The sequence below is a fragment of the Saimiri boliviensis genome, chromosome 2 (assembly GCF_048565385.1).
Source record: "Saimiri boliviensis isolate mSaiBol1 chromosome 2, mSaiBol1.pri, whole genome shotgun sequence".
Classification (NCBI taxonomy): Eukaryota; Metazoa; Chordata; class Mammalia; order Primates; family Cebidae; genus Saimiri; species Saimiri boliviensis.
Genome location: NC_133450.1, coordinates 154,108,587 through 154,128,222, shown reverse-complemented (window position 1 = coordinate 154,128,222; position 19,636 = coordinate 154,108,587). Strand labels below are relative to the sequence as shown.

At 40.5% G+C, this 19,636-nt stretch overlaps 1 protein-coding gene across 1 annotated transcript in view; it reads left to right on the top strand.

Annotated features, from left to right (window-relative positions):
- Positions 1-19,636, top strand: part of PGM5 (phosphoglucomutase 5) — a 181,150-nt gene that overhangs the window by 108,725 nt on the left and 52,789 nt on the right. Inside the window, exon 8 of the mRNA XM_003935640.4 lies at positions 17,822-17,957. Coding sequence (XP_003935689.1) covers positions 17,822-17,957 — 136 coding nt within the window. The remainder of the gene's footprint in view (positions 1-17,821; positions 17,958-19,636) is intronic.

Here is a 19,636-nt window from a genome sequence, read left to right as displayed (position 1 = left end):
ATACTGTTTGTTTAGCTTAGTTTAGTTTTTTTTTTTTTTGTTTTGGCATTTCTCTTTGACTCTTTTAAACTAGTTTTCAGCTCTCTGAAATTCCCCACCTGTTTGTGTAATTATCTTTTCCATTAGATCATTTAACATATTAGACATGGTTATTTTAAATACTCTGATAGTTCCAATCTCTGATTCGTCTCTGACTTTCTTTCAGCTGATTGCTTTATCTCTTGACAATGGTTTGGTTTTTCTTGCTTTTGTAGATCTCATAAATTTTTATTGAATGCTGAACAATATGTGGATTAGAACGGTAGACATTCAGGTAAATTGTATTTATGCTTAGCAATTGGTACAGCTCTTTTTTGGGGCAATTAGTGTAGAAGGTTAAGCTAATCTGGTCAAGTGGTGAACTGGGTTTGGGTTTTGTTGTTTCTATTTTAACCTTCTGTGTACTACAGGCTTCAAATTCCCCCAGCAGTGGCATATTTTTACTAGGTTCTGAAACTGGGGAAGAAGAGTACTGGAGAGTTTTTTAAGTGTTCCTGTTTCACCCTCAGTTTTCAGTAGCGACTGCAAATCTGTGACACAAAATAGAGTTCTATCTCCAGGCTCTTAAACCTTCCCTGGAAGCAATGACCTCTGACTAGTATTGGTGCAGGATTCTGAGCACAAGCTTTCCTACCCTCTCCCCAGAGACAGGAGGGTTTCTACTTTTGCCCGTCTCTTAGAGACAATAGATGGTTTTCTGGACCTGGAGACGAGAAGGGTGCAGGCTGCTGCACCTAAGAGCATGTTTCATGAGAGAAGGGTTTGGGAAGCAGAGGGGCTTTGTGCTTGTTTCCCAGTGGCAGGTGATCATCTCCTCCATTCCTGCACCACCAAGTTTCCCTCCTTGCTCCTGATTTCTTGTGGGGACTCAGGGGACGTCTGTGGGAAAGAACTTGAAAATGTGCCCCTTGTACCTGGGACTCCAAGTGATTTTAGAGTAACGTGATAGCCTATACTGGGCCTTTAAGAATGTTTTGAAACTCTTACATGATTCCTTATTATTTGTTTTTTATGGCAGCCTCCTCTTTCTCCTGTGCTTTACCAAAGCTGAGAGAGTTTTCAGGTCTTGTTGCTCCTTGGAGTGGCTTCTCTTTGGAATTCACTTTTCTGTCTTTTCATCTCAGATCTCTGAGTTCAAGAAAACGTACCATGTTTGAGATTTTCTGACCTTTCATTATTGCCAGGATGGGAATGTCTTTCCCTTGCTGATTTCCATATCCTAAAGAAAAGTACACAAATGGAACTCCAAAAGTGATTTCTTAATAATTTCCTCTATCCTAATTCCCACCCCCATTAACAGTTTGTTCTAATTCTATCTAAAAAATCTTACATTGCAATTAGCTGATATGTCTCTTAGGTTTCTCTTAATCTACATGTCTGCCTTTATATATTTTATCCTTGTTATTTATTAATTGAAGAAACTGGGTCATATTTTCTATAGAGCCTTAAAATTGCTTTGATTTTGATGCCACAGTCCTCATTTTCCTTTCTAATTTGCTTAATGTTTATAGGAAGCGAAGCTGTTGATTAATATGCTTTTTCTCTGGTTTACAACTCCCTTAGTTGCAATTGCAGTAATTATTAATATATCATATTAATTATAGTGGATTTTTTCCAAAACTCTGTATTGTCTTGGGGTTTTAAAATATACAGTCATATAATCTATGAATAAAATATTTTTGTGTGTTTTTTCATAATATCTACAACCTCACTTCCCTTCCCTTTCCCTTTCCCTTTCTCTTCCCCTTCCCTTCCCTTCCCTTCCTTCTTTTCTTTCTCCCTCCCTCCCTCCCTTTTTCTTTTCTTTGGTTCAGGAGTACTTGTGAATGTTTGTTACAAAACCTAATGTCTCAGGGGTCTGTTGTACAGATTATTTCATCACCCAGGAATTAATTAATTAATTAATTAATTAACAACTCAATACTTATCTTTTCTGCTCCTCTTCCTCCTCCCACCTTCCACCCTCAAGTAGATTCCAGTGTCTGTTGTTTCCTTCTTTGTGTTCATAAGTTCTCCTCATTTAGTTCCCATTTATAAGTGAGAACATGTGTGCACTCTTTATTTCATATCCTTATTTCACTAGCTATCATCTTCAAAATAATATTAAATAAAAAGTAATTTTAGTGGAAATGGATTTAGCATTAATATTTTACCATTTGTTTTTGATGATTGCTTTTCAATATTGGTAAAATCTTTATCATGCTTATATAGATTATTGTTCCCATTCCTATTTTACTTAGAGTCTTATTAGAAATGACTGCTGGGGCCGGGCATGGTGACTCACGCCTTTAATCCCAGCACTTTGGGTGGCCAAGGAGGGAGGATCACAAGGTCAGGAGATCAAGATCATCCTGACTAACACGGTGAAACCCCATCTCTACTAAAAATACAAAAAATTAACTGGGCGTGGTGGCACAGGCCTGTGGTCTCAGCTACTTGGGAGGCTGAGGCAGGAGAATTGCTTGAACCCAGAAGGCAGAGGTTGCAGAGAGCCAAGATCGTGCCACTGCACTCCAGCCTTGGTGACAGAGTGAGACTCTTGTCTCAAAAAAAAAAAAAAAAAAAAGAAATGACTGCTGGATTTATCAGGTACCGTGTCAGAATCTAGTGATATATTAATATATTTTTTCTTTTTTGTTATGTGAATATAATGAAATATTATAATTGATTTCCTGCTACTAAGTCATACTTGAATTTCTGAGAATAAGTCCTATGGGTTATACTTAAACAGATTATAGCAAATTCACTCTAAATGATCATGAGTATTTCAGGTAATGTTGGAGTTCATAAAGAAATTTTTCCTGGGATATTTTCTCTTCTTACATGACTCAGTTGGACCCTACCAACACTACAATTAATAGTACAAGGGGGATGTCACACATCTTTGTTTGCTGGAACAAAAAGAGACCATATCAAGCTTTCTCAAGTACTACTGTTTCAACTCAGGATATATAGATGGTAGCTCTGCTTGGGACTGCCAAAACTAGTATACCCCTTTTCTGCTGGGACCCTAAGAAATAGAATGATTTCCTTCCTCTTTGGTGTACTTAAACTAGTGTGCTTAAACCATTCTAGCAACTGGAATGAAAACTGTAAGTACAGGGTTATCCATTTTCTCTGCCTTTATAAGAATTTACTGAGCGCTTACAATATATTGTAGACTTTTAGTTTCCAATTAAAGGGATAAACATTCCATGTGTAAGCCATGTTACATTCTTAGTAATAAATATTTGCCTATTTCAATTCACTAAACATTTATTCAGGACTTACAGAGTACCAGGCATTGTGTTGGACTGTGTGTAAAATACAAAATGCTTAATACCACACCCTTCAGAATTTCTGAGCACTTTAGGGCACATAAGAAAGATGCACTTGGGAGGCCAAGGACAGAGGATCATTTGAGCCCAGGAGTTCAGGACTAGTCTGAGCAATGAAGTGAGATCCCATCTCTGCAGAGAATTTATAAAAGTAGCCAGGTGGTGGCATGCGCCATGTAGTCCTAGGTACTTGGGAGGCTGAGGCAGAAGGATCTCTCAAACCCAGGAGTTCCAGGCTGCAGTGAGCTATGATGGACCACGGCACTCCAGTGTGGGTGACACAGTAAGACCCTGTCTTAAAAAAAAGGAAGAACAAATGAAAAAGAGATGCATAGGTGGCTGTTCTACGAAGCAGAAACTTTGAAGCACACAGTTGAGGAATAGAAAATGTGCTATAGGGCCGGGCGCGGTGGCTCACGCCTATAATCCCAGCACTTTGGGAGGCTGAGACGGGTGGATCACGAGGTCACGAGATCGAGACCATCCTGGTCAACATGGTGAAACCCCGTCTCTACTAAAAATACAAAAAAACTATCTGGGCATGGTGGCGCACGCCTGTAATCCCAGCTACTCAGGAGGCTGAGGCAGGAGAATTGCTTGAACCCAGGAGGCGGAGGTTGCGGTGAGCCGAGATTGCACCATTGCACTCCAGCCTGGGTAACAGGAGTGAAACTCCGTCTCAGGAAAAAAAAAAAAAAAAAAAAAAAAGAATAAGAAAATATGCTATGGGAGATGATAAAAGGAGAAAGTGCTTTTGGGCTGGAGGTTTAAAGCACTTTATGAAAGAGATGGAAATTAAATAAGTGCTTAGAGAAGGGTTGGGACAGGGGAGGTATACACAGGGAGGAAAGAGCAAGGTTTTGCCAGGTGGAGGGAGTGATATCAAGAAAGGAATGGAGGTGGGAGAGCAGGGAATGGGGGAACATGTTCTAAGTAGCCAATAATATTGCTTTTCTAAAGCAGTGTTTTTCCAAATATGGATAAACACTCATTTGGGGTCATGAGAGTAATGTAATATGAACAGCTTTAAAAATAGAACAGAAACTATCAGAGTGCATTTCATGTAGTAAAGATACTTTTTGAAATGTTCATGTGTGCACATAAATATGCATACATGCATATAGCAGGTCACATGGAAAAATGTATTTATTGTAGGTTATAGTCAAAAAAGTTGAAAAGAGACTAGTTCTGCAGCCGAGGTAAGCAACCTTTTTCCATAAAAGGCCAGATAGTAAATATTTTAGGTTTTGGGGGTCAAGAGGCACAAAGGTCTCTGTCACAATTACTCCGATCTGCCATTGTAGCGCAAAAGTAATTATAGGCAATACGTAAGCAAATGAGTAAGGCTGTGTTTGGGTAAAACGTTAATTACAAAAATATTAAGTCCAGATTTGGCCCATGGGCTGTGGTTTGCTGACCTTTGATGCATAGGGTAGGGTAGAAGAGGAAGTTTCAAAAAGCAGTATTGGGAATACAGGTGAGGGGCCAATTCTTGAAGCCCTTTGCCAGTGCGTCTTCGATATGAGACTTGAGTCAGCCGGAAATAGGATGCCACATTCTGCATGGTGGGAGGTCAGCTTACAGACACTGCAGCAAGTTTCGTTTTGAGACAGCTCTGCTGATTGCAGCATGCAGGCGGGACTGGAAGGGAATTTTTAAAGTCTCTCACTTTATAGTTATCTGTAATTTTCCTTTAGAAGAGCATTTTCAGTGTATAAGACTTTAAAATACTGCCTTCTCCGCTATTCTGCAGGTTAAAGTGACTAGGTTGGTTTGACAGATAAGATAAAGCCCCTGAGCCCAGGACATAGTTAAGTGACTCATTAAGTGCCCATGGAGCTCAGAAAAGTTCTCCACTTGAATTAAATCACAATGGAACAGGCCAAGTGCAGTGGCTCATGCCTGTAATCCCAACACCTTGGGAGGCCGAGGTGGGCAGATCATTGAGGTCAGGAGTTAGAGACCAGCCCGGCCAATGTGATGAAACCCCATCTCTACTAAAAATGCAAAAATCAGCTGAGCATGGTGGTGTGTGCCTGTAATCCCAGCTACTCAGGAGGCTGAGGCAGGAGAATCGCTTGAACCGGAAAGGCGGAGTTGCAGTGAGCAGAGATCACACCACTGTACTCCAGCCTGGGTTACAGAATAAGACTCTGGCTCAAAAAAAAAAAAAAAAAAAAAAAGGAAAATTACAATGGAACTAAAAGACAAATCCCTTGCTCTAAAGTGTATGCCACTTTCCACTAATCAGTCTTTCCAATGAAAACAGTGACTAATTCCAGCTCTCAAGCACTCGGCGGTAAATGACCCAGAGAAAGTCTGAAGAAGGTGGGCCACTCAGTCCTGGAAGGGAAACGTGGCTTTTTCCTGCTCTTGCACTGAGTTTCCTCACTGCACTGAGCTGGCTGTGGCAGGATCACAAGGGAAGCTCGTTAAAAATTCAGACTTTCCACCCCACCCCACTTTGAATCTCGAGCAATATGGAGCCTGAGAACCTGCATTTTAAATGCAGATCCCCAAATCATTCCCATATGCAGCCAGGAATAAAAAACATTGCTTCAGAGAAAACCAGTAGTTCACAACCTGTAGAAGTCAGCAGATCATAGGAGCTCTCTAATTATCTTAGGATATGGTTTTCAGAATTAGCTAATTATAGGAGAAGAGATGGAAGATTCTAGCCTCAGTACAGGGGAGAAACTTCTAAAATTGATCCAAGCTTTCTCAGCTGAAGGCCTTTTCTAGCAACCCTGGGCCATGGAGCTGTGTACCAACAAGGAATGCATAGTTTCATGCCAAGAAAGTTTCAAAATATGGATCTGCCTCAGGCTGAAGAATGCCAAGCCTTTGCCCAGTGATAGATCCAAAAGAAGAAAGATACATCGTGAGTGACAATTTCCCTTGCCAGGATCTTGAGCTCCCAGAACTTACTAAGTTCCTGAGCTGGTGATAGGTCAGTGCTGGGACTTGTCTTCCTTGGAAAGCTCCAGGTCCTAGAAAATAGGAAAGCTGCATTTCTTGCTCTGTCAAAGAACCAAGGTCGTTTAAGAAGCTGTCTTTTGTTATGGGACCAGGTATTCACCCACTTCCTCGGAAGGATCTCAGAAAACTGTTTTCCAGAAAAAAAGAAGAATGTTTTGTCAATCCTTAGACTTAAATAAAAGAAGATTGTTCATCTAAATGGCTTTCTGGCTACTCCCCTAAGTTCCAAACTTGAAGGAATCTGGGCTTGTTCCCATATACAAAAAGGATGTGTTAAAACGGTAACACTAAGATCTGAAAAAACAAAAGCTTTGAAGTTTTAGGGGGCATTTGTTGAAAATGTTCCATTCGTTTCCATCATTGTCATTAGTTTTCTAAGAAGTCATAGCAGTTTGGGAATATATAAATTGTTACAGCCCAGAGTTGTGTTAGTACTCACAGGTAACACTGAAGAATCGTTCTCTTTGTGAATGCCTGGAAGATCTCCAAGCTTGGCTACCATCTTCAGTACTACTACTACTACTACTACTACTACTATTATTATTATTATTATTATTATTATTATTATTATTATTATTTTGGAGATAGAGTCTTGCTCTGTCACCCAGGATGGAGTGCAGTGGTGTAACCTCAGCTCACTGAAACCTCTGCTTCCTGGGTTCAAGTGATTCTCATGCCTCAGCCTCCAAAGCAGCTGGACCACAGATGTGCACCACCACCCCCTGGCTAATTTTTGTATTTTTAGTAGAGACAGAGTTTTGCCATTTTGGCCAGGCTGCTCTAAAACCCCTGACCTCAAGTGATCCACCCACCATGGCTTCCCAAAGTGCTGAAATTGCAGGCATAAACCACCATGCTGGCCATTCTTATGTTTTACTATGTATTCTTTAAAAACTAATGTCAACAGTCATACAAATTTTCCAACTAAAATCAAGCAATGAAACAATGTTTATTATTTCCAAGAAAGCACTTTGTTGAGTCTTTCACAAACATAATAGTGTTTTTGAAAAAATGAGCACTTAGTATGTACCTCTTGTATGTATTTCTCTCTTTCTAGAAATTTGGAATTGAATCCAGATCTCCTGGCATTAACATGAGTTGTCCATAATTGTCGCACCAAATTTTTCCACTGTGAACTCTGGAGTACAGCCTGGTACTCTTGCAGTTGGCTGTTTCCATATATGCCCAATTTCTAACACAAGAACAGGCCCTGAGTATGTGTGTATTCTGTGTCCCAAGGACTCTTGAGTATCTTTTCAGTCTTTTGAGGTTTGCTGGATGCTTCCATGCATGGATTCCATGCCAGTATTATAAATGCCCTAGGACAGGGCCCATGTCTACCATGTCCAGCTCTATTTCCTTGACAAATGCTAGGCCCTAAGTAAATGTGTGTAGGATGGATGGAAAGATGAAAGGATGAATGGGAGAAGGAAAGGAAGGCTGGAAAGACAAATGGCAGGTAGGTCGGCAGAAGGAAGGAACAAAGAATGTTCATTTTGTTATTTCTTCCTTCCTTCCTTCCTTCCATTCTAGTAGCTATCTTTTTGTCCTTCTTAAATGGATGTATTTCTGAAGATCTAGGTATTTGGGTATCCCGATTTGGGAAGATTTACAAAACAAAATCACACAAATATAGACCATTTAGAAAGGGATGGAGAGAGATGTTATAAATGATAATAAAATCAGAATTATATAAAATACAATTTTAAATGTTCTCAACCATCATAATTACCAGCACAAATTAATAGCCAACAACTTGCTTCTAGAAAGATCTCCCTTCCTGAAACTAGTGTTAATAAACTAATTTTAAAGTACTTATAATATTAACTTGTTCATTTCTTGTGCCTGTGGTTGCTGACAATAACAGAAGTAGCCATGTTCAACAGTGGTCTGGGTTTCAGCTTTGGTGATCTTCTGTGTGTTCCACATTCTTACTGCCTTTAGCACGGTCATTTTGTATTCTATTGTCTTATGGTTTATGTTATTCTCTAGTTACTTTGTGAATGAACATTTTATTTCCCCTGAGAGTTGCAGAGTTTGTAACACGTTTAGGACCACGCCTCTTTATTCATTTATATTTTACATATGAATGATGTATATCCTAACTGAAGATTGGGTTCACGGTAGTGCTGTTGCACATATACTGAGTAAGTTTAACTGTATCTTATTTATGCAATTATTACTTTTACTGCTTTATATTCTTCGAAAGGTAAAATAAAGGAAAACTTTAGTTCACACCCTATCTCGATGGTAATTCCCTCTACATTTGTCTGTTTTCCCATCTGCTGACTCTGGTCTCTAGGAGAGAGAAAGAGGCCATATATCCATGCATTTCAGATGACTGAGATCCTACAGTACTTCTTTTTCTGATTTGTGGCCAGTGTGTGTAAATTTGGCTGGGTTGCAGATGTGGGGTAAGGAGCCATGATGACAGCATTATCAGTGCTAGATGAGCAGTTTCTCTGTGGGGCTATTTGAAACAGGCTGAGTGCATATGTGCAGTTCAATCTAGGCTGAGCCGGAAATGGCAGGTGGCATATATATACATACTTTTGAAGCGCAATTACAATGAGAATAAATTCCATTCTAAGAAGAAAGCAGCAAGGCACCAGGCACTGCGCATGGGGATTTTATGCACCTGTTATTTAATTTTATGCATCTATTATTTAATTTCCACAATTTGATAGCCCCTTTTTACAAATAAGAGATTGAACTTAGGTCATCTGTATGAGGTCACACAGCTACTAAGTGATAAAAAGAGGGTTCCAGGCCAGAGCACAGAGGTGCTATAATTGACATCCCCTAAACCTTCTTATGAAGTCAGAAAATTGAAACTCCCTTCTGGATCTTCTGTGAATGATCAACCCCTGTGCCAGGAAACAGAACTCTCACTTAGTCTTGGAAGAATGTCTCCATGACCTAAGATCCTTTTCTTGGATTCTCAATGGTCCCAGTTCCCTTGACCCTTCTATTAATCCTCCACGCTGATGAAAAGTGGTAAGAGGGAGTGTTGTGTGACACCTAAGTGTGGAGCAGAAACAAAGGAATGGGGCTTCTAAGACCACATCTGTACTGATCAGAGTATCCTGGGACTCACTTGGAGTCCTGGGACATCATGACCCTTGGTCAGAGACTGAAGACTTCCAAACAAACTAAGGGTTTCTTTTCCCAGGGTCTAGTAAGGGACTTTTAACAGGGAGAACTGTCCCTTGGGATTTAGATCCAATCCCTAAAGTTGTGATTTGAGGCTTGCCAATCTGCACTCTAGGAGACTACTAGTTGCTGGGTGGCCCCACTGAGAACAGAGTACAATGACTGTAGAAGTGACAGGTCTTCAGCTTTAAAGCCAGTGGAGAGATTTTTGGTTTAGTGTATGACCTGTCAAGAAGCAATTCTTAAACTGGATATGGTGGTTTGTGCCTGTAATCCTAGCTATGTGGAGGCTAAGGCACAAGGATTGCCTGAGGCCAGGAGTTCAAGGCCAGCCTGAGAAACAAAGCAAGACCCTGTCTCTTAAAAACAAAAAACAAACAAACAAAAAAATAGGCTGGGCACAGTGGCTCACACCTGTAATCCCAGCACTTTGGGAGGCTGAGGCGGGTGGATCACCTGAAGTCAGGAGTTCAAGACCAGCCTGGCCAACATGGTGAAACCTTATCACTACTAAAATATAAAAATTAGCTGGGTGTGGTGGCAGGCACCTGAAATCTAGCTATTCAGAGGGCTGAGGCAGCTGTATCACTTGAACCCGGAAGGCAGAAGTTGCAGTGAGCTGAGATTGCACCACTGCACTCCAGCCTGGATGACACAGTGAGACTGTGTCTAAAAAAAAAAAAAAAAAAAAAAAAAAAAAAAAAAAATTCCTGTTGTTTCTATCTGCCTTGGTGACAAAAAAAAAAAAAAAGTTGGGATGTATAAGGTAGGAGCATACTGGTATGCTCAGTGAAGGAAGTGTGTCAGTTGGCTGGCCATGATATGGTTAATGTTCTCCCTGCTCTGGGATTGATGGCTTGATTGCCTCCTAAGTGATAGAGTCAATGCCTAGCCCTACTATATTTTATTTTATAGTCTTCTTCACAAGGCAGTGAGGTAGGAACCCTAATGACCCCATTTTATTGATGAAGTCATTGAGGTTTAGGGAATAATGTCAAGCCACTGGCCAAGGTCGCACTGGCTGAGCCACAATTCAAACCCAACCTTGTTGGCTTCACAGTATCTGCTGCTGATGTCTCAGGTCATGCTGATGAGTCATTTCCCACCCTCCCCAAACCCCTTCTGGTTATTCTTTTGAATGAAGGTAGATGGAATGCTGGGGGACTTGCGGGGATGGTATCATGTAAACAGCACAGCATGAGAAGTTAAGGGATCCAGCTTCCATCTTGACTCCCTGTCTCTTAGACAAATAACTTCTCTGTGACTCAATTTCCTCACTTCAAGACAACTTAGTTTGAGGGGAGGATCCGTAGGTTTCTTCCATCATGACACTTCAGGTTGCTTCTAGCTGGCTACCTTTAGTGAGGAGCAAATCTGATGAATTATGTGCACTACATACTATAGAGACATTCATTTAGTCATTCAATGAATGTTTACTGCACACCTTCTATGAGCCAGCTCAGGGTAGAGTGAGGAGTAATTTCAGACACAGGCCCTGTTGTCAGGGAGCATATAGGGTGTTGCTATGGTCAGGATATCAGCCTTGTGTAAAATACTATTTATTATTATTTTACTTATTAAATGTGTTGTGACATAGAATTATTCATTGGGAGTCACACTGCCCACAGCACAGGATGTATCCTTTGCTGCTATCTGACTCCTCCAAGCTCACACCTGGCTCTGATCGACTTACATTGTAGGAGAGCTTTGTTCTCTAATTGATGAACATTTGGTACATTTAAGAACATTTTTTAAGAATAGAAAGGTGACTTTTTTCAGTGAGCCTTGCTTTTTTGCTTGATGTTAAAGACCTGAACATAAGTGGTTTGAGAAATGAAAATCAATCTACCAATCTATTGATCAGTCGATCTATTTTCATCACAATTCTGTAGCATGTTCTCAAATCTCAGATTTACCCAAAAGGGGGACCCCATTTTAACCTCTTAATTCCACTATTTTTCGAAGACAAATCCTTGTCCTGAGTAGCTGAAAAGAGGATGAGCAGGATTTAACTGTAAATTAATAAAAACCATCTTTGAATGAAAAAGGTAAACTGGAGAAAGAAAGGGAAATTTTGCAGCGTGTCCTTTAGAAAGCCTGCCCCAGCTCTCACCATACAGGATGTTTTACCTACTTTCTTGCAGCTCCTGAGGATCACAGCATTGCTGGGATCATCCAGCAGCAGTTAAGTCCATGGGCTTTGGAGCCAAATTGCCCTGCTTGGAGCCCACTTTTTACCATTTAGTAGCTGTGCGACCTCACACAGATGACCTAAGCTCAATCTCTTATTTGTACAAGGTGCCTATCAAATTGTGGAAATTAAATAATAGATGCATAAAATCCTCAAGTGTAGTGCCTGGTGCCTTGCTGCTTTCTTAGAAAGAATGGGAATTTATCCTCACTGTAATTGCACTTCAGAAGTATGCATATATATATATATATATATATATATATATATATATATATGCCACCTGCCATTTCTGGTTCCCGGAAATGTGTGTGCTAAGGTATGTGCTGAATGTGCACATCTCCTAAACATCATCAGGAACCTCTTTGAGTGAGTGGTCTTTCTTATTGTATGACCAACAATCCTGGTTTGTCCAGGACTAAGAAGTTTCATGGGATATGGGTCTTTCCGTGCTAAAAGTGAGAAAATCCCATGCAAACCGGGAGGAGTTGATCACTCCAAAGCTGGCAAAGTCCTCAGTTTTCCAGATGAAAATGGCAAGGAGAAACCTCAATACTGAAGCTGACTCCAGTGAGAAACCCCCATGTGAGCAAGGCCAGGGCCATGCATTAAATGAGAGATCAAGGGCCACGTTCCCATAGGACCACATTCAAGCAAAAAGCAGAAGAGACCTAATTCACTACCTCATACATTCTGCGCCAAACATGAGGCTGCATACCGTGCCTTTCTGCTGAAGCAAGTGACTCTCAAGCCTAGCTGCCTGTGAAAATCACCCAAGGAGTTTTTTTTTTTTTTTTTAAAAAAAGAAATACCAATGCCTGGGCCCCATCATTCAAAGCTTTTTATTTTATTGGCCCCAGGGTGAGACCTGAGCGTTGGTATTCTTTAGAAGTTCCTTATGTGATTCTAATGTGCAGTCCAGGGTTGAAAACTGCTAACCTATGTTACAACTTGGAGTTGGTAATAGGTGCAAATTGACTTATATTTTTCTAATTGAAAAATTTAGAATTTCTTTATCTGAGTTTCAGCTGTAATGGCTTGATCCGTTAGTAATGCGTGTGATGCTTTCTTGAGCTGATGTGTCCATACTGGTATTTCCATGTCAATAAAATGCCTTTGAGATGATTGAGTATTCTCTTTATTTTTCACTTTTCTTTTGTGAGGGCAATATACTTATTAGTGTCCTGCCTAGCTCAAGTAGCATGGTTTTGAAGATTGAGAAAATTCAAAGTTTAATTTGGGTGGAGCGGGGACAGTGATATTTCTCTGGAAAAAAAAGGGGGCCTTCTTTTCTGGACCAGTTTTTGCTGGAGTCATGGCAGAGAAGAGCTGAGTTGCCCTTCTTCTGGTTTGTGAGTCGAGATGGCTGCTTCTCAGGGCTGCTCAGAGTAAGGTTGTGTGGGCTGGGCTGCACTGGGCTGGATAAGAAAGGCAAGGTGAATGGTACTTACAGCTTTGGAAATATGGGTACATTCTTCCTGCAGTGTCCTGAGCCAGGCGGCAAGCTCTGGTTGTGTCACCAGCCAGAAATCCAGAAGAAGCAAGCTTCAAAAATTGTGCTGGTGTTACTCAGTGCTAAAAAGACATGCATTCTCAAGCCATAAAAAGATGTGAAGGAACCATAAATGCAGATTACTAAGTGAAAGAAGACAATCAGGAAAAAAAAAATCCATACTAGACGAACCCAACTATGACTCTAGAAAAGGCATGCTTTAAATGTGAATTTCTATGCACCATTGACAACTTTATTTAATTTAATTAATTTATTTATTTGAGGTGGAGTTTTACTCTTGTTGCCCAGGCTGGAGTGCACTGATGTGATCTCAGCTCACTGCAACCTCTGCCTCCCAGGTTCAAATGATTCTCCTGCCTCAGCCTCCGAAGTGACAAGGATTACAGGTGTCTGGCACAAAGCCCAGCTAATTCTTTTTTTCATATTTTTTAGTACAGAAAGGGTTTCACCATGTTGACCTGGCTAGTCTTGAACTCCCGACTGCAGGTGATCCACCCACCTTGGCCTCACAAAGTGCTGGGATTACAGGCGTAAGCCACCGTGGCCAGTCAACAACTTAAAAAAATTATTTTTTTCTTATGAAATAATATATTGTTATTGTGAAAATATTTAAAAGGAAAGAGAGGAAAAACATCTACAGTTCTACCACATCGGAGATAACCATGTTAACAATTTGGTGTATATTCTTCTGTTTACCTGTGTACACACATATATACATGTCTATATTTTTAATACAAATATACTGACTATTATTTTAAATAAATTTTCCATTTATTAAAATTGAATAAACAATTACCTATTGGATACATGTTTGCTGTTTAAGTGATGAGTACACTAAAAGCCACTAGGCAATATATCCATGTAACAAAACTGGACTTAAATCTCTTGAAATTATAAAAATACAATAAAAAAGAAAAGGATTGAATTAACATGATTTTCTGTGTTACTAAAGATTCTTATTTGATTTACTTTGTCTACACACAAGCTTTTGAATGAATTTTCTACAACGATCCTATTGTTCAACAATCAAGCCTGGGCAACATAGTGAGACCCCATCTCTACAAAAAGTAAATAAATAAGTTAGCTGGGAGTGATGGTATGCACCTAGATCTCCAACTACCTGAGAGGCTGAAGTGGGAGGATCACTTGAGCCTGGGAGGTTGAGGCTGCAGTGAGCCGTGATCACACCCTTCTACTCCAGCCTGGGTGACAGAGCGAGATGCTATCCAGAAAAACAAAACAATATTTTTTCAATTTTCCTTTATTTTGTTATGTACTTCATTAAATGTCCTATAACTTAAGGTTAAGAAATAAAACAGCTAGGTCGAAAGCAGAATGATATTTTTAAAGACTATTGATCATAATTGCCAAGTTAACTCTTCCCTTGTCCAACCTTTGCTAACCTGACAGGCCCCAAGTGGTATCCCATTTTACACACTTTTCTTCGACCACATGAGGATGAGCATTTGTTCCGATGTTGACTGTAGTATTTTCCTCTGAAAATTGCACGCTTATACCCTTTCATGCCGTTGTTCATTGAGGTTTCTCTTTTTCTTACTGACTTATGAAAACTTTTAATATCCAGCCTGTTAGCCCTGCCATATATATAGCGTGAACATTTCTATTCCCATTTTTAGTCTGTTTCTAGTGGGGTTTCAGAAAACCATTTGATACCTTTGTACTTTCTGGCATTTCTTGTTTAATCTGCCTATCACTGATACAGCATTAACATTCACTTGCCTGAAAGGCTTTTTAAAAGGAGAGTTATAACCCCCAAACCCCCTCCAAAGCAGACGATAATCATCCAGTGGAAACATCTGTGTAACTGAAGCATCATTAATGTCTTTGTCCCAAACTCAAAGAACTATAAAGGGCATTGTTAATTTTACTTCATCATCAGCCCCTTATTAATCTTGGCAGATGTTTAACTTGTAGGCAAGGATATCCAAGCCAACTCACAATTTACTATGCAATTGGCTACAAATGTTGAGGTGGTTTTTTTTTTGTTTATCCAACTAAAAGAACTTTATGTTTCTCTAGCACTAAATTATGACATCTTATCTCACAGATTTAGCAGCATCTAATGGTTCTATCTCTAGGTAATGTAATCCAGCTGGAGTTTGAAGGTATGCAAAGCCCATGTTTTAGAACAAAGGGGTATTTTTCTCTAGCCAGTAAATAAAAGTGATTTTTTTTTTCAGCTATAAAAGGACAAAAGGTTTTGAAATGATCCCACTGGGCAGGGTTTCCTAGACTTGTTTTTTGGCAGTTGGCCATGGAGCTAACTTAGTCTTCCAAACTTCTTCCATTTTTGTAGCAGGGTAAAGAATTCACTAGATGAGACTAGAGACACTTCTTGGTGTGATGATTAATGCCCAGGGTCCTGTTAGCCCATAAGCAACCACAACCTGACATTCAACATGCCATTAGCAGACCCTTGATCAGTGTGTAGGGAGAATTAAAAACCTCACCCTTTTTCTTATTGATTTTAGCAAACATTCTCAATAATATTTTCCTTATTGAGAAAAAAAATTTAACATTTATAAATATCATAAGAATGGTAAATGGGCTACAGCTTTAGTTAGAAGTTGTCAAATTATATGTTTGCCTTAAGTCAAGTATTGTTTAATCCCACTGTATTATTTTTTTCAGGGGTTAAACACCTCTCCCTGGTAGGGTTTCCCTTTTTGGTTTTCTATGTATGTTTTATAGTTCCGAAACCCAACAGTACTGTTGTCCATTCTCATTGCCCTGCTGCAAGAAGGTACACCTTGTGGACCCAGTCCTGTTTCTTAAGACGTTACTATTGCTAGAGTTAGAAGATAAAATTACACAAATAGCCAAGAACAATTTCTAAAATGTGTATTGAGGAATGAGCACTGTACGATAATTTGCACAGCTTTATTAAAATTACCAACAATAAGATCAACAGCAAAAATGTGTGATATCCCAGTCACTGTTCTAAACCCCTAGGCATATTTAGTTGCTTAATGCTGACAGTACCACATGCGTTATGGCCTGTTATCGTCCATAGGTTACAGATGAGTACAGCAAACAAAGGCAAATGGCGGAGGCAGGATTAGAACACGAGAAATCTAATTCTAGGCCCATCCTCTTAACCCAATTAAGTTGATACAACAATGCCGTAAAATGGGTGATGGGGTCCCCATTTTACAAATGAGAAGCTGAGGCTCGGGGAAACTGATGACTTTGTAGTAACTTTCCAGACGTCTGTGAAGTCGCAGTTTGGTTCAAGTGCTATTCTAAAGCCTTTCCCATGATCCCACATGTCTCGCACTACATTTCTTTACATTCAGGGCTTTACTCACTTCAGAGAGAGCTTATAATTTGCTAGCAGACAGATAACTTAAATGGGCCTGTGACACATTCTTCTGGGTTCTTACTGCATGAGAAGCTGGTCATTTAGACTGCAGTCTTCATCTGTGTGCATGATGCAATGAGAACTGCCCCTAACTCTTTCTATATGAATCGCTGTGGGATTTGGCTTCTCCATTCATCCCTGCCTCAGGGACTTTGCTTTTTTTCTGTACCCTAGCTTGGAATACGTCATCCCCAGGTCTTGGCGTGGCTGCCTCCTTCTGAGGTGTCAGCTCAGGTGCCATTGCCTCAGTGGTGGCAGACCCTAATTACCTGCATTAATCTCCTATGGCTGCCATAACAAATCGCCACCGACTGGGTGGCTTGAAGCAGTAGAAATGTGTTCTCTTATAGTTCTGGAGGCCAGAAGTCTAAAACCAAGGTGTTGGCAGGACCATGCTGCTTCCTTGGAAGGCTCTAGAGGAGGATCCCCCTTGCCTCTTTCAGATTCTGGTGGCTCCAGGTATTCTGTGACTTGTGGCAGCAAAACTGCAATCTCTGCCTCTAACTGCATATAGTTTACCCATGTGTATTTCTCCTCTTCTGTCTTCTCTTCTTATAAGAACGTTTATCATTGGATTTAGGTACCACCTGGATAATCCGGATGAGATTACAATAATCTCACCTCAAGATCACTAACTTACTTATATCTACAAAGACCATTTCCCCAAATAAGGTTACATTCACAGGTTCCAGGTGGACATAGCTGTCGGGTGGGGGACCGCCATCCAGCCTTAGGTCAAGCAACCTTTGTGCTGTTACGCTCTGTGACATCATCACCTCTTTATTTTCTTCAAAGCACTTGTCCTTATTTGATGCATCTCGTTCTCTTATCTGCTTTTCCTTGCCTGGCTTCACCTAACTCCACCTACTTGGATTCAAACTTTATGAGTAAAGAGCTATCTTGTTCACTGCTATACCTCAAGACGTAGAACAATGCTTGATGTACTGTAGGGGTCACCAAATATTTACTGAATAAATGAACAATCTCATTGGGCTAATGAGATGGCACCTTGGCTCTTTGATTCCTTCAGAAATTTCCATGTTTTATTTTTTGTTATTATTTTCTTTGAATTTCAGTTGCATATTTTTCAGAAACTCAAATGTATTATGAGACATATATTTAATATAATGGGTAAATAGATCCAATCATTTCCATATAACACCCAGTCGCTAACTGGTCTTCTTTGCTCATTTAGCTTTTGCTTTGCTCCCAGAAATGAATCCTCAGCAGAATCTTTCTTTCACTCTTAGGCTCTGACCACCTCCGAGAGAAGGATGGCCTGTGGGCTGTCTTGGTCTGGCTCTCCATTATTGCTGCCCGGAAGCAGAGTGTGGAGGAAATTGTCCGAGATCATTGGGCCAAATTTGGCCGCCACTACTATTGCAGGTGAGAAGAAGGGGAAGGGTCTCTGTATGAACCCTGAAGAACTACTCTTAGAGCAAGTTTCTAAAACTGATGGGCTAAAACCTTAAAAATGAGGCATCTTTCTGGAAAATCTGAGGGACATAAAGGCTGGAGCTGAATCACCCCTTATAGATGGTTGGGGGTGGTGTCAAAGGCTACCAAGCTGGAAGGCAACAATTTCCCCTCCCTGGTGACATCACTCTGTAATCTTTTCATCAGTGCCTATAAAGGTGGCCATTTCAAGAGGAACTCTGAACTTCAGAGCTTTGAAAAGTTATTTGGTAACTATCGTGGCTGTGAGAGTTGTGCAGTCAAACCAGAGGCATTTCTTTCTTTCTTTCTTTCTTTTTTTTCTTTTGAGACAGAGTCTGGCTCCGTTGCCAGGCACCAGGCTGGAGTGCAGTGGCACGATTTTAGCTCACTGCAACCTCTGCCTCCTGGGTTTAAGCAATTCTCCTGCCTCAGCCTCCCAAGTAGCTGGGACTACAGGCACCTGCCACCATGCCCAGCTAATTTTTGTATTTTTAGTAGAGATGGGGTTTCACCATGTTGGCCAGGATGGTCTTGATCCCTTGACCTCATGATCCGCCTGCCTCAGCCTCCCAAAGTGCTAGGATTACAGTCATGAGACACTGCACCCAGCCTCAGGGGCATTTCTTGTTGGTTTTCCATCCATATTTATCAAGGAAGGTAGGCAGACACAGAAGCTGTGACAGGTTGGAGTGCTTTTGTAATCCTCTCTCGACCTTTTTCTTACCTTCCTACCAATAATTGGATTCAATGTCCAAGATGCCTGAGCTGCCACCCTTTGAAGGAGCCACGTGGTTCAAGAGCCCCAGATTTTGCTTAAGTTTTGTCCTCATGAAAAAATGTACAGACTGGGTGCAGTGGCTCATGCGTATAATCCCAGTACTTTGGGAGGCCGAGGTGGGTGGATCACCTGAGGTCAGAAGTTCCAGACCAGCCTGACCAACATGGTGAAACCCTGTCTTTACAAAAAATACAAAAATTAGCTGGGTATGGTGTTGCGTGCCTGTAGCTACTCAGGAGGCTGAGGCAGGAGAATCACTTGAACCTGGGAGGCTGAGGCTGCAGTGAGCCGAGATCACGCCATTGTACTCCAGCGTGGGTGACAGAGCAAGACTCCATTTCAAAAAACAAAAACAAAAAACAAAAACAAACAAACAAACAAAAAAAACTACAGAAAAGGAAACTGTTCTTTTGAAGGAAGAAAAGGAAAGATCAGTGGGGAGGCGCCTAGGGTTGGGGATCTGTATCACTTTCCTGTTGTTGAAGTAAATGAAAGTAAAAGTATTCTGGATGCATGGTTACTTGCTAGGAGTGTGAACCTAGGTATGTTAGATATTTGTGCATAACAAGGACCAAACAATGGGCTAGGAGAAGGGAGTAGGAAAGGATGTTAACTGTAAAGAACTTGGTAGTAGGGCAAGGGAATCCTTGGGTAGTCTCAGAGACTCTGTATTAAAAACAGAAAGACTGTGACTCACTTTGTTTTGTTTATGAATAGTTAACTACTTTGAATGTTTGGTTGTGTTTCAAGAGCTCAAGGGACAGAAAGACAGCTTTAGAGTTCCCTTATAAGGTGATTATTTCTTCTGTTAAGAAGCCTTTTACTTAGATATGTATCAGAGAATAAGGAA